Source organism: Elaeis guineensis, chromosome 4, assembly GCF_000442705.2.
Source record: "Elaeis guineensis isolate ETL-2024a chromosome 4, EG11, whole genome shotgun sequence".
Lineage (NCBI taxonomy): Eukaryota > Viridiplantae > Streptophyta > Magnoliopsida > Arecales > Arecaceae > Elaeis > Elaeis guineensis.
Genome location: NC_025996.2, coordinates 29,089,475 through 29,103,989, shown reverse-complemented (window position 1 = coordinate 29,103,989; position 14,515 = coordinate 29,089,475). Strand labels below are relative to the sequence as shown.

Here is a 14,515-nt window from a genome sequence, read left to right as displayed (position 1 = left end):
GCTTATTAGTTGAGTTCAATAGTTCTTGTAGCAAATTAGTTTATTACTTCTTTCTTACAGACGCATACACAATAGTTCTTAGAGAAAATTATAGGAACACCCCTTCAACTTTAGCGAAATGTCACTTACATTTCTTTGACTTTAAAACGTGTCAAACTAATCGTTCAAATTTTTGAGATGTTCCAATGTGGTCCTGTCGTCTATCCCTGTTCATAAATGATGCAATGATTTTATAAAATGACCAAACTACCCTTTTTCTACGTCCTTCCTCCTTTCTCTCCGATTGCTCCCCTTCTCCACCTCTGGTGCCGACATCTCTCCTCCCTCCTTCTCCATCCTCCTCTTCCTCCTCATCCCCTTCTTCTCCTCATCATCCTCTACCAAGCCCCTTCCATCTCCTCCCCTTTCTCCTCTTCTACTTCTCCTTCTCCAACCCGCCCATGTCCCTCTCCACGGCGGCTCCCATTACCTCCGCCCCTTCGTCATCGACGATCTCTCCTTCCCTCCTCTTCCTCCTCATCTACTTTTTTCGTCATTCTTCTCCTCCTCTAAGCTTACCCACGACCCCTCCTCCCTCTTCTTTCTCCTCATCTACTTCTCCTCTGCCTCCTCTTCCTCCTCCTCCTCTTTCTCCTCCTCCAAGCCCGCTTGTAAGCCCTCCCCTCCATGATGGCTCCCTCCATCTCTGCGCACCTCGCCGATGAACGCTCCTTCCCCCTCCTCCCCTTCCTTCATTTCCTCCGCTCCCACTTCTCCTCCTCCAAGCCCACCCATGTCTCCATCCCCATCTCCTCCTCCACCTCTATCTTTCATTGCCGGCAGCCCCTCTTTCTCCTTCCTCTCCTTTCTCCTAACCCACTTCTCCTCATCATCTTCCTCATCCTCTAAGCCCCACCCATGAGTGCTCTCCCACCTTCCCCATCTTCTTCCTCCTAACCCCTTCTCCTATTCCTCCTCCAATCCCGCCTATGAAGCTTTTGACACCGTCCTCCCCCTCCACACTGACCTTCGCGACCCCACCATCCCACTCCATAGCAACTTCCTCCACCTCCATCTCTTCTTTTCTGATGATCTATCCACCAATGTAAGCAAAGGATATTTTTGTCTGGTGAAATAGAAAACTAACATCATTCGTTGTTAAGTAAACAATAAGACCACATTGGAACATTTCGAAAACTTGAAGGACTAGTTTGACATATTTTAAAGTAGAGGGGGTATATGTGAAATTAAGCTAAAGTTCAGGGGATGTTCCTGTAATTTGAGTTTAATAGTTCCATTTCCTTGAAAAATCTTTTCCTTTTCCCTTTCTTTAGTTCTCTAATAACCAAATATGCCCTTAGTGTAAATCAAATCAAAGAATAAACATGATATCAATTTTTTTGCCTAAAAATCTGTACACTGATATGCAACACTGAAACTTGGCTGACTGGGAAACAACAGTTTTTTTAAAAAAAGAAGAAGAAACCTTCTAAAACAAAGAGACCTTGGCTCAGCAATAGGTTGTTCAGAAAAATTTTAGGCACTATATTGTTATTGAGAGTCTCCCTCAGATAGGAAGTGATATCTACCTCTTTTTCTTTTCTATTACATAAACCTAAAGCCCATTAACTCTTAGATCCCTTTACCAGTTTTCCTCAGCTAACTTTTACCTCCTTTTACACATTTAGTATAGTTTCAGACCTAGCCAGAGAAACTAATGCTTGTTCTAATTTAATATCGTTTCAGACCTAGCCCCAGAAACTAATGCTTGTTCTCCATCTTGTAGACACTCAACAATGAGTGGAACACAACAAACTCAAACCAAAACTAGAACATGACTAAGAAAAACTTCTTTGATGTTGGTTTATGTACTGAAAAGCATGTGAAAACCATCTCTATCAATGATCTCAGGAGGGTCAGAAGTTTACACATTGCTTCAAAATATTGATGCAGCTCGCATCAAGATTTTGACAGCTTTAGTAATGAATGCAAAAGCATACCGGTTAAGCACCTGTTTGTCTTGAAACTTTCAAAGCCATAAATATCTAGCACTCCAATCAGGGACTTTGAGTTAGGATCTTGACCAATTGAGTTGTTAATTTTATTCACAATCCTGTGATAAACAACAACAACAACAAAAAAAAAAGCAACATGAGAAGTGGGATAGCATCTTAAATTGGGAGAGGGAGAATCATTTTTGAACTAGATATTAAAAAGAATTACTACCGCACATTTCTGCAAAACAAGCTACCCAACAATGGCATCAACACTTACCAATCAAATAACCGTGAGTAAACAATCTTTGCCAAGGCATCTCTGCTAAGAGCTGCAGCTTCTGGATCTAGACTTTTTGTAATGCTCTCATCACGAGTTACAATGATACGCTTACACAATGAATCCTCAAGAGCCTTTACATCGCACCTGTGGAAAATTGCATTGTAGTTGCTCAGGATAATATATAGATCAAATCTTATATTCACAAGTACAGATATTTATATAAAAGGGGGTTTACATAAAAAGCTCAGCAGCAGTTCTTAGGTGGAACCAGGACTTTTCATCTTTAGGTACAGATGAATCTGTTTCTTTTCCTTCGGAGAATTCAACATTGCCTAGATGAAGAATAGCAGCTACAACCCGGAATATTGCATCCTGAATAAAATAGGCATGAAAAAGAAAGGAGGAAAAATATATTAGCAAATGATCAATAATTTATGGTAGGGGGTCTTTCTTCCCAGTGGAACAATAGCCAAAAATCATACCTGTTCATCAGAACTAATTCCAACAACATCCATAGCCCTCCTAGTTGCCAGATATTCCTTAGAATCATCTACCCCATCAAGCTCAAAGCAGTTAGACTGTTTAAGATAATGAAATGTTCTGGGATTTTCCAATTTATACCTCTCAATGTCCTGACAAATTTGCATTTAAACACATTGGTTGACAGAACATGATTAAAACTTTTATCAGCCAATAGCATACTCGTGAATTCAAATGCAGAACCTAAAGATACAAGTGTAATGAATAATGCTCATACAGCAGTCATCAAAACAAAAAATGTGTACTTGAATAGCATTATACAGCACACAGCATGGAAATCAGTCAACCCTTCTGCATGATTCACTCAAGTAGTTGATAAGAAAATAAGGTTCCACAAAATGTGTTTGAGATTAGTTAACATGTTGCTGGAATGTTAAGGGTGGTGATTCATGCTTCCCACAGAATGGTACCTGGAAACCTGATAGTGGTCCACATTATAAAACCTAATCACTTGTCTCAACAATCTATTCCTCCCCATCCATTTTTTTCCTAACAAAAAAAACCCTAAATCTGATTCATTTTTTCATATTCTTGCTTCCAAACATCAGCTTATTTTCCTTCTATATTCTTTGCGGACGTTTTAGCCTCTACTAGTTTACCTTTTCACATATTGCAGTACTAATGCTGGTAGATGAGAGATTGATGCAAAAAGACACTGTTATTCTCCTATCAGCAACTATGTGACTGATCAATATAGATATGAACAAGTATTTGATATAATTTTCTGACTGAAACTTTTACAGTTCTATCAATCATTTGAAGAACAACTGTTAACAATCGTTGCTTATCCTAGATTTAGTGGGATTGATTTCCTTGGGTCAGATACAGGTTAGAGTCTTTTTGATTTAGCAGTGGAATAGGTTATTTAAAGTCTAAAGATAAATATCGGGTATAGATAGTGCCTAATAGTCATCCTTTATTGTGGAATGAGTTCTGATGTGGCCAGCAGAATATCCCAAACAAGGAATCATGCTGTTCTAGATATAACTTATAGGCAACCTACACCCTGGTAATCCCATAAATCCATCCAAACTTAACATAAATAGAGTTAAATTTACAATGATGAGTAAAATTGTCGAGCTATTGCCTACACAACCACCAAACAAAGAATTAAATAGTATTGCACCCTGTACCTGTTGAAGGTTTTATGCTGGAGAGAAAATGCATCTAAGAGGGTTAAGAGCTTGTCCCATGTCTACTAGCACTCAGTTACATTTCACCCTAGTTTCATGGATGACACTGTGAAAACGCCTATTATTTGACCAAACCAAACTTACCAGTATTTTAGTAATTTGTCCACCTTTTGAGTACATGCCCTAACTAAGATATGGAAATATGACTTGATCTGAAGAGGTATTCATGCCCCTGTTCTCTCTCTCGCTCACTCATATATATCTCGTTCTTTCTTTTCTCTCTTCTTTAGTATTGAAAAACTAGTACCTTTAGAGGTATGAACATGGAGCTCAAGGTCTATCAGACTCTCATAAAAGATCATGACAAGCTGAGTAGATACAATCAAGAGTTTTAAGTGGAGAGCATCATACCAAGGTTGAATTTTCTCCATCAACTTTTGCAAGGACAAGTTCTTCAAGAATCAAAACACCGATACTAAGCAATGTTCATGCTCACCTCTATTGTGCTTGTTCGTACACCCAACACCCTCATTACACACCATGGTTGTACATTTATCCTTTTTGCATCAAGTGGACTGATGAAGGACAAGGTCATGGTGAACACAAATGTCCAGATGGTCATGATCAAGAAGGAGCTTGTGGCAAGGATAATGGATCTAAGAAATTGCATCATGACAAATTGTCCAATTACATAGTGCAAATCTGATGGATCCTCAACCAACATGGGCTAAAGAAGCCCATTTTAAAAAATAAATAAATAAACAACACCTAAAGGCGTACAACGTGAGTCCCGTACCTGTAGAAGCTCCATCCACTATCATGTGAAAATTACAATTAACTTGCAACAAAGAATTAGCTACCATCATTTGATTCAACTGCAACTTCTCCACCTAGTACATTAGCTAACACTGGTAGTTTGCTCCCTCTTTCATGCACTAGCAAGCCCCACAAGTTGCCTAAACCTGTGTTGCCAAAAGAACACCTAAGTCGCAAGGTGTCTTAGGTGACTTTTATCAGGTAGTATTTTCCATGCATTGAAATGACAATATCCAAGATGGAGAAGTTGGAAGGCTAGCTACACAAATAAGATTCTATGCTGAAAACCTAGAGACTCTCAAGTATTTCTGCATTTGAGTGGCAATATCCAGAAGGAGAGTACGCATTCAAGTAGGTGATTTATCACCAATGGAGATAAGTATGCTGACTTGCTAAGTTTGTTTGGCAAAGCATCCTATGTACACGGCTACAAATATAGTAGAAGATCATGAAGAATTGTTGAATGATATTGGGCTATATGAATGTTTCATAGGTCGAATTCATGTATTTAGCCACAAAGATGACAAACATAACATTCACCATACTAGATCAGCGTATGCACCAAGGTTTCAAATACTGGTACCAAATCCAGTACCAGTTTTCCCTCTAAATGGTACAGTAAGTATCTACTGAGACCAGGAATCAATAAAAATGAAAAGGAACCAATACAGACCAGTATGCTACCAATACAGATTGTCCATATGGAACAATATGGTCAAGTATATGATGGTCCCATCAGTTTTGGCATCTTCAAGGTTGTATCGATGCCAATTTTCAACTGAAACAGTACAGTACTAGTGGTACCATCGCATTCAATGCTATTTGATTCCTCGCTCTGCACTCTCCTCAAACTTCGGATCAAATGCTGTGATACACAAATATTCCTATATTAAACCCATACTCCAGCCTGTCATGTCTACATTATGTTAAAACTTCTAAGGTAAATGAATATATCCTACTTAGTTTCAATTCTTTAAATGGGGGAAAGATACAAGAGTACACCTCTCAAAATTGGGTATGTTAGCTCACACTGGAGGACCATATCAATCCATAACACCTCTCACAGGCATTGCACATGCCAAAATTTAGTATCTTGATACCTGAAAGGAAGCTACATGAAACAAAGATATTTACAGATGATTATAAACCACTGCCTAAACAGATTTTTTTATGCATTTTGGGCTGGGTCTTGTTATGACAGAATGCTTCCACTAGATTTTGCACCTTCACTAGGAAAAGCCATGTCAATACATGGGCAAAAGGAGTATGATTGGCAAATTTTTTGCAAAACCAGAGTATAGAATAATGGCTCATATAGGTCATTAGTTCTTGTAGATGATGAAGTTGATGAGAAGAAATAGGTTCACTAAACACAGTCCTACAAAAATGTGTTTTAAAATAAACCAAGTTAAAACTGACAAATCTCTGCCTCAATAGTTTTTTCAAAAGTATCTTTGCAAGATTCACCATGATAAAAGGCATAGACTAGGTATTGCACCTTCATTGCAGGAAACCATGTTGAATGGATGAGAAAAGAAGGATAGAAATGTCAAACTAACTGCAAGGGTCACTACATCTATGTAGTGATGGCTCATACAGCTGATGAGTTCATGTGGGTGAAGAAGTTGATGGAAGTAAATAAGGTCACTTCGCATAGTCCTATGAAGTAGTTCGAGAGAACCAGGCTGCAACTGATGTTGCAGGCAATCTAATTTATTACAAGGAAACCATGCACAAAAAACAATTTTCACTACATCCATGAGGAAGTAGAAAATAATCAGATAAACCTTTTACATGAAAATAGGGAATCAGGTTGCTAAAATTCTCACCAAAGTCAATTAATAGTCCCCAACACTTATCCTTTGTTGCCAAATGGGTATGGCATACGTATATGCACAGGCTTGAGGAAGAGTTCTAGAGATTTTAAGCTGGAAAATGTTATGCAAGGAAAATATATAGAGACAGCAATCACACACACACACACACAGAGAGAAGAGAACATAGAGATTAGCATGGTTCAGCCTACAACCTATGTCCATGGGCAGAGACGATCAAAGAAAGCTTCACTAATGGTGAAGAAACCAAAGAGAGAAGAACACCAATTCAAAATCCCTCAATCTAACGAGTACTGGAAAACCACAAAATATAAACGTGTAATCCCAAAACCCCTAAAACAGGCAGGGCAAACCTATACGTGTACAGACACATCAAAAAATCCAGTCCCCATAGTGGGCCTCAGCTCTGGGCGGAAGACCTGACCAAAGAGGCCCTTTTAGCGGTTTATCCTGCAAATACAAAACACATAACAGAAAACCATAGCAAAACAGGGCCATGGACTTCTCACTCTTCTATTAGGTCTTAAGACGAATCATTTAACAAAGTAGCAGATTGTACAATGTAATGTGACTCCTAAGTGACCGAACTATCACTTAGCAGCATGCTTTCTATTCATTCAACTACAAAGAGGATGCCCTAGTTCAGATATAAAGATCGGAATACAGTCTGACAAAAACGCGGTAAATTCTATCCTCTCTCTTCCTCTGTTTCTCTTTATATCATGTTTTTTTCTATATTTCTCTTATATTCTTTACTTCTTTCATTATCTTGGCCTCAAGCCATTCTTGAAAAGTGAATGCCATAGGCAGATGCTTTTGATCTCGACAGTGGCAATCTATATTATATCATATTGTCATATAACATACTGTGCTATGCTATATATAGAGTGTTAAGCTACTTAGTTGAAGAAAAATGGTACATAGATAATACAGCTCCATAATACCTAGTACCTAGGCATTATATTAAGCATGAATGATACATCAAAAAATTCTTCATTTCATTCCCACCAAATCCAATAAAAACCTCAAATAATGGATCCATTTATCTTCGTTCACAAAAAAAAAAAAAAGAAAAAAAAAAGTCTAAGCTAAGAAAACTATTTGATGTTCTTTCAACATATTCTAGACTTTCTTCTTATCCACATAAATATTTCTATTCACAGCTATAACATGAAGCTAAAAGAGAGGCAAATGCATGCCCTCCATTGGAATTCTACATATTGTATTGCACAAAAAAAGGAACACATTCATGTATTCCCTTTCCTCCTAAAATGTGGATATGGCTATGAATGGATTGCACTGGCCAAATGGCCCGATGACCTGGCCCCAGAGAAAAAGGGCCTGGACTAGAAATTTCAACCAAAGATCCTGATTCAGCCTAAAATCAAGAGGCCCGAATTATTCTGGGTTGGGGCCTGAGTTTCCAGCTTAAAATGAATAAGGGCCCATCTTGGACCCAGCCCTTACATACCATTGGGTTAAGCCCGGGCCAATGACCCTGGAGCTTCATTTGGGCCAAGCTGTGCTCGGGCCTGAACTCTAAAAACCACCTTGCTTTTGGCCTGGACCTGACCCAGCATATTGACAGATTAAATAAGAAACTACATGTGCTATGCCAGATCACAGTTTCTCAGTTCCAATAAAAGCATTCATCCAATGGCAACTTAATATCTCCATCAGCATTTGCTACAACCTGCCTGGTTTGTGTCATATGCCATGGAGATTGCAGCATTCTACTGCCAATTTTTTTTTTTTAACTAAATGAAACAAGAAAAAAAAATAGTGCAAAAGAAATAAATATCTTGATATAAATCCAATAAGAATGAGAAGTAAGAATTTTTGATAAAGAGCTAAGAGACTATACCTCTGGTGGAGCAGAACAAAGCATGTAAAAACAGTGGTAATTTCTTTCAGGATCAGATATTTGACAGACACGAGATCTTTCAAGCAGGTATGTCCTGATAGCAGCTCCTGAAATCCTACCCCCCTGATCAAATTGAATCTCAACAAATTTGCCAAAGCGACTGATACATGAAAGGAATTTAATGTGAGAGTCAAGCCATTTAAAGATTTGTGCATTTACAAATAAATAGATGTGAAGCATCATCAAGAGAGAATCCCTACCTTGAGTTATTGTTTCTCACAGTCTTTGCATTGCCAAATGCTTCGAGGACAGGATTGGACTGTATAAAAGAAGCGAAGATACTTAAAAATTTGATATGTGTACAAGGCAGAGAATAATGCAATTTTCAAGAAAAAAATTAACAGCCTTGGTAGTCTAATTTTTAAATCAGAGGCAGATAACATTGGCTGATATCCCACCTCCAGAACTTGCTGCTCCACAGTCCGGCCTTCAGCTGCAGCTCTACCTCCCATATAAGCAAGATAACGCATAAGCAATTTGGTGCTTTCTGTTTTACCAGCCCCACTTTCTCCACTTACTAAAATTGATTGGCTTACTCCCTCATTCATCATAAGTCTGCATTGGTAGAATGCACTTTCGTGATGCAAACAAGAGAAATTAGCACTTTTACTATGTCAACAAGGAGCATAAGAGATACCTATATGCAGCATCTGCAACAGCAAAAGGATGGGGGCTTAGCTCACCAAATGCTGCCCCTTTATATTGTTCCATCATATGGCTGTCATAAAGATGAGGAAGTCTTCGAAAAGGGTTCACAGCAATCAATATGTTTCCAGTGTAAGTCTGGTATCACAGTTTTGTGTCACCAGTTGTTACTAAATATTTAATAGAGGATAGAGAATGTCAAACCTAAACAACTATGGCTTCTAATATGAGGCCCACTACTAGAATCACTACTAGACGCATGCATGACATCAAGACTCGGTTCACAAAGGGATGTGGGGTGGGAGGTGCAAGATCATAGTAGAGACCAAAAAACATGTAATCTCACTTACATTATTCAAAATTCACTTACATAGATTTCATTCATATCGTATCTTGATTTCAAGTTCTGGAGAACTCCTGGTTCATGCAAGTAAGCCAGTTTGGTCATGTCATCAACACCGCAAGGGGATGCTTCAGCGTCCTTGGGATAGACACTGGACACTTTTGCAGTGACCTGAAGAGAAAAGCCAACATCTTTGTTACCAATTACCAAAATCTATGATCTACCAAAGAAAAACAGAGATTATTTGAAGGATTAAAATTCATAAACATGAAAAGTCTTATGTATTTGTCTAACAGGATTAGCCCAGGAAGCCTCTTCTCACAAACAAGGAATCAGCTTTATAGCGCAAGCAAATACTGAAGGCTAACATAGGAGCCGGCATTGTCTTTATAGACCCCCAAAAAAATGGTGTTTTAAGAATTTACAAAATCCTTAATTATAGGCACTCACCATCTTTCCGGAAGTACAGTTGACCTTAATCCGGTCACCATGGACCTCAACGACCTCCCCATCTATCCAAGCTATATCTGGATCCTCTACCCAAACCTGGGATCCTACTTCAATATGGACTGTAGCAGCCTGTCAAGTAAGAAGTAACAATAGGTCACAGTCATTGTGGAAATGAACAAAATATATACGGTCAATTATACATCTAATAAAACACTAACATTCGTCAGTCATGAATCTTGGCATAATCAGATATTTATCCGCTGATTAAAAAAAATCTAGAACTAATGAGAGAATTCTCCAAACTTGCAGAAGATGATCGATAGAAAACACTAAAAAAAAGAAATGGTATGCTAAAAAATTGAATTCTTGATTGTGAGGTGAAGTTCATATATATTCTACATATAATTTTTCTTTCAGGTTCGGTCTCTTCATCATACACTACAGAATTCCTCGATCAGCCCAAAAGATCAGAAAGCATTTCAAAATCCATTGAAGTTCTCAAGAAATAAAACCCAGTCGGTTAAAAGAAGTGAAATTCAAGAATCAAGCAGATCACGAGATGATGGAAGATTCCATACCATTTCGGGATCCAACAGGTCAAGATCCCAGCAACCTTCTCAATCCGCCCTCCTCCCACACCATCCAAACTAAAAAAAAAAAAAACGAAACAGAGAACGAAAACAAGATCTCCGTAGTCCCAAGATCCAAGAAAAGATCGATTTTTTCTCCTTGTTTTGTTTTCAGATCCCTTATTTCTCCACCAATATCTACTTCTCCACCTCCCCACCTCCTAGGATTCGATCAACCCCCCTCCCTCTCTTCTTGCGGCGGCAGTGCCGATAGCTCGAGAGTGGGAAAGGGCTCAGCCTTGGAAAAGAAGAGATCTTTTTCGCTTCCGCGGCCTCGATCACCGCCAAAGCACCCTTTTCGCCAGGACCTCCGCTTTCCGACTATTTCTTGTTCTCCGCTGCTCTCTTTCTCGCAGGAATGAAACGACAAGATACGGCATTAAATAACGAAAACGTGAGGATCCTTGGAGGTCTCCTACAGTTCGCCCTGGATTTGCGAGGGGTGTCCAAATGCAATTCCGGCGTTGGAACCCTTTGGGAGGAGGGAATTGCGGCAATTGGGACCGAATCGGACCGATAGATGCGCAGCTGTGATTTAGAGAGTCGAAAGCGGAAGAAAGCGGGCATGCGGCGTCGTAAAGCTGGTCAGGGGTCCAAATGGTCATTTTGGGCAGTGGCAAGAAATTTATTATATGGAGGTCTATTTGACGAGGTTGTTCTTTGTTAACATTCCCTTCCAAGGGTGGAAACGGTCGATCAAGTGCCTTTATAGCAGGAAAATAAGTTGGCTTGTTTTTTTATAAATTAATTTTTTAGATTTTGATAATATATACCATTAGATTGAGATAAATACATACTAAATTGGCAATATTTCGAAGATAAAATATATGAATATTTGAGAGAAAAATGTTTCTTTGATATGTACAGGGAAGAATAGTTAAACAATGGTAATTGTTCTTGATGTAAGCGCATTATTATGTTACAATGGTTGTTATTCCAAACTATGAATGACATAAAATAAAGGGTAAGATTTTATCTCTTGGTTTTGTATGATTTAATCAAATAAGATGCAAGAAAAAAATAGAAAAACTTTTTACTGATATGCGGACAAACTGGATGTTGTATTCAGTTAGATCTTTTTTTTTGTTATTATTATTTTTGCTTTCATAAGAAAGTTTTGGATGGTCATGACCCAAGATTTAGTTGGTTTGATGGACCATGGACACGGATTACTGACAATCTTTGTTCAGATAGGTGACATAATAAGCAAATGAGATATGTCTCTCCTATATATCTATTAAAGAAATAGAAGAAAAAATTCTTTTCTATTCTAAAATTCATCAAGATTTCAAAGAAAATCAAAAAAATAATTATTGACATTTCATTCACGTGCACATAACCAAATTTTAAAGCCAAATCTTAGATCAACTTTCAAAGGCAATTATTCATGACTTTAAGATAAGCTTAGGTTCCCGACATGCATCCTTTGAATTTCAAATTCAGATAGAAAAAAATCGAAAAAAATTTAACGTGAACATGATTTTCTGATTGCTGATTTTTTGGTTCTCGATGTGCATGGATTTGGTCTCTTAAATTTTGAATTCAGATAAAAAAAAAAAGAAGGAACTGAAAAAATTCAGCGAACAGGATGCATGGATTTGATCCTTTGAATTTCGAATTTAAATAAAAAAAAGAACTGAAAATAATTCAGCGTGAAAAATTTTTCTCTATTCATCGTAGAATATGTATTCACTATTTCCTTTATTTATTTATTGATATATTTTTTCTTTTAAGGGACAGATAAAATAGGAATGATCATAACTTCTAAAATCAACCTCAATCTTTACGAATCCATAATAATGATTTTGCTTTTTTATAGGAAAACATGACATACAAGACAAAAGCTATTAAAAACTATAAATACGGGATTGCTAACTCTTCATAGTGGCTATTCCAAGCTTCTCCGATACAACAGTTCTGCGCTCATTGAGCAAAGAGGATCCTGCTTCTTCGATCCCACGCGAGCCACCCAACCTTCCTGGCATCCCAGGTACCAGATCCGCTCTCCTTTTCTCTGTTGATGGCCGAGAGTATCCCAATTTGCAAGTTAGGCAAAGCATTTGTAGTTTGTCCACATCTTTTGAGTTCCTTCCTTTAATATTTTTTTCTGCTTCTCATTTTTTTAATTTTATTTGCTGTCATTAGTTAAGCATTTGATGGTAGAAATTTTGCCTCGCGATTTTTTATTCACATACTATTATTTCTATCTAATTAAATATATGGGGTATATGAATTATGTTTAATATGGCACTATTGGATCTTTGTTAAGGAAACACAGTATTATTCCTTAGTTGGCAGTAGGGAAGATCATTTTGGCTCTGTTTTGCCACTGTAGATCTGTGGTCTACAACTGAGTGAAATTAATATTTTGCGCATGCTTTTTGGAATGATATTCTTGGACGAGATTGATATCCTTCAGATTTTACTTGACATGTGATATGTTAGTTTTACGATGTTTTGGCACTTAGATTGACATGTTTAATTGTTGAGTATGTAGGTATGCATATTTTTATGCGTATGATGTTTTGCAAGGCTTTATCATCTAGATATTTTTCAGTTCTTAGACTTTATGTTGTAATTAATGTTTGTGAAACTTGAGGGGTAAGATATATTAGTCTTCTTGAGGTGGTATATATATAACAATTTCATTGTTTAGTGCATCAGACCTTATCTGTTAGTTTTGAGAAGTATCGTCGGAAGCAGTTTTTATTTTCTTCCAAGATCCAATCGTCATCTCCGATCTCAATCAATATCACGAATTCGATCGAAGCCTCAATTTGACCATCGTTTCATTCCTTAAAACTCTAAATCTGAGTGATAAGGGTTACCACTTCTCAATTTAGATTTTCTATTCCTATCTAGAATCTATAATTTCATACGCAATCAAAGGTGATTTATAGATTCTAATCATCCTTTATGATCTATTATTGTAATTATTTTCCCATGCAAAGTTAAGATGGGTTTAGATAGAATGACCTTCTGAACTATATTTAATGAATTTAAGCTCATATCAGCGTATTAATAGATAATCAGAGAAAGCCTAGTAAGCCATGATTAGATTATGTTTATCAGATATGCATAAAATCTTATGAAATGATGATATATTTTGCTTTTCCCTCTTTTCACATATTCTTGCTTCTGGATGATTGGATTAAATTTCAAGTTGATTGGGTTATTATGGAAGTATTGCATGCATTCTAATAAATGTATTATTTTTTTATTTAAATTTAATTTAAAATAGGATAGAAATCTCTAAGATTGAGGTATAGAGTTATTTTTTTGTGTGACAAAAAAATTGAAGAAAGTGGACGTGCGCTGGTTTTGTGCGTGAAAGATCTTCTCAATTTCTTTTGGCGCACCACTTATATCATTCCTTTATTACACACCATATATTTTCCATTTTGATGAGATTAGATCTTTATCTCTAAGGGGGCATGAGGAATAAGAGTGTGTGCGACAAAAATTTGAGGAGAAGAAGAGTTTTGGCATGAGATATAGACGACTTCTTTAAGACATGAAAATTATTTTCATGCGTTGCCTTTCTTTCTTTCTTACACATCCCAACGTCCTCCTTCCTCCATCCTCCACACCAAGATCTGATGGTGATCAGATCTAGGATGAGAAAAGAGAGAGAAGAAGAGAAGAAGAAGGATTCTTCTTCTCTTCATGATAATTTGGTTCAGATCCCATCGGATCTGCACGAAAAAGTTTGCACAGCGATCTCCTTCTTCAAGATCTAGAAGAAGAGATCTAGATCCAAGGATGAGGAGCAAGATCTGTAAGGTGCTAGCACACCGGTGATCTTGATGCTCCGATCAGACGGCTCTGTGTGGATACTAGCAAGGGCCGGACGCGTGCACGGCTACGGTCGGAACCCAAGACATCCGCAGGATCCGAAGTATGGAGATCTAATCTTTGTTTGTTTTTCCTAAGAGTTTATTTTT

The 14,515-nt window shown here is 37.6% G+C and overlaps 1 protein-coding gene across 2 annotated transcripts in view; it reads right to left on the bottom strand.

Moving 5' to 3' along the window:
• Window positions 1-10,910, bottom strand: part of LOC105043147 (myosin-6) — a 42,850-nt gene extending 31,940 nt beyond the window's left edge. The window contains exons 1-11 of one of the 2 annotated variants that reach the window (XM_019850083.3): window positions 10,521-10,910; window positions 9,943-10,071; window positions 9,520-9,663; window positions 9,142-9,287; window positions 8,903-9,059; window positions 8,705-8,763; window positions 8,445-8,604; window positions 2,739-2,888; window positions 2,492-2,628; window positions 2,254-2,400; window positions 1,991-2,092 (exon numbers count right to left, since the gene is read on the bottom strand). In XM_019850083.3, coding sequence (XP_019705642.1) covers window positions 1,991-2,092; window positions 2,254-2,400; window positions 2,492-2,628; window positions 2,739-2,888; window positions 8,445-8,604; window positions 8,705-8,763; window positions 8,903-9,059; window positions 9,142-9,287; window positions 9,520-9,663; window positions 9,943-10,071; window positions 10,521-10,523 — 1,334 coding nt within the window. In that variant the 5' untranslated portion in view covers window positions 10,524-10,910. The remainder of the gene's footprint in view (window positions 1-1,990; window positions 2,093-2,253; window positions 2,401-2,491; window positions 2,629-2,738; window positions 2,889-8,444; window positions 8,605-8,704; window positions 8,764-8,902; window positions 9,060-9,141; window positions 9,288-9,519; window positions 9,664-9,942; window positions 10,072-10,520) is intronic. The other variant, XM_010920565.4, reaches the window with a different exon arrangement.
• Between the last annotated feature and the right edge of the window lie 3,605 nt (window positions 10,911-14,515).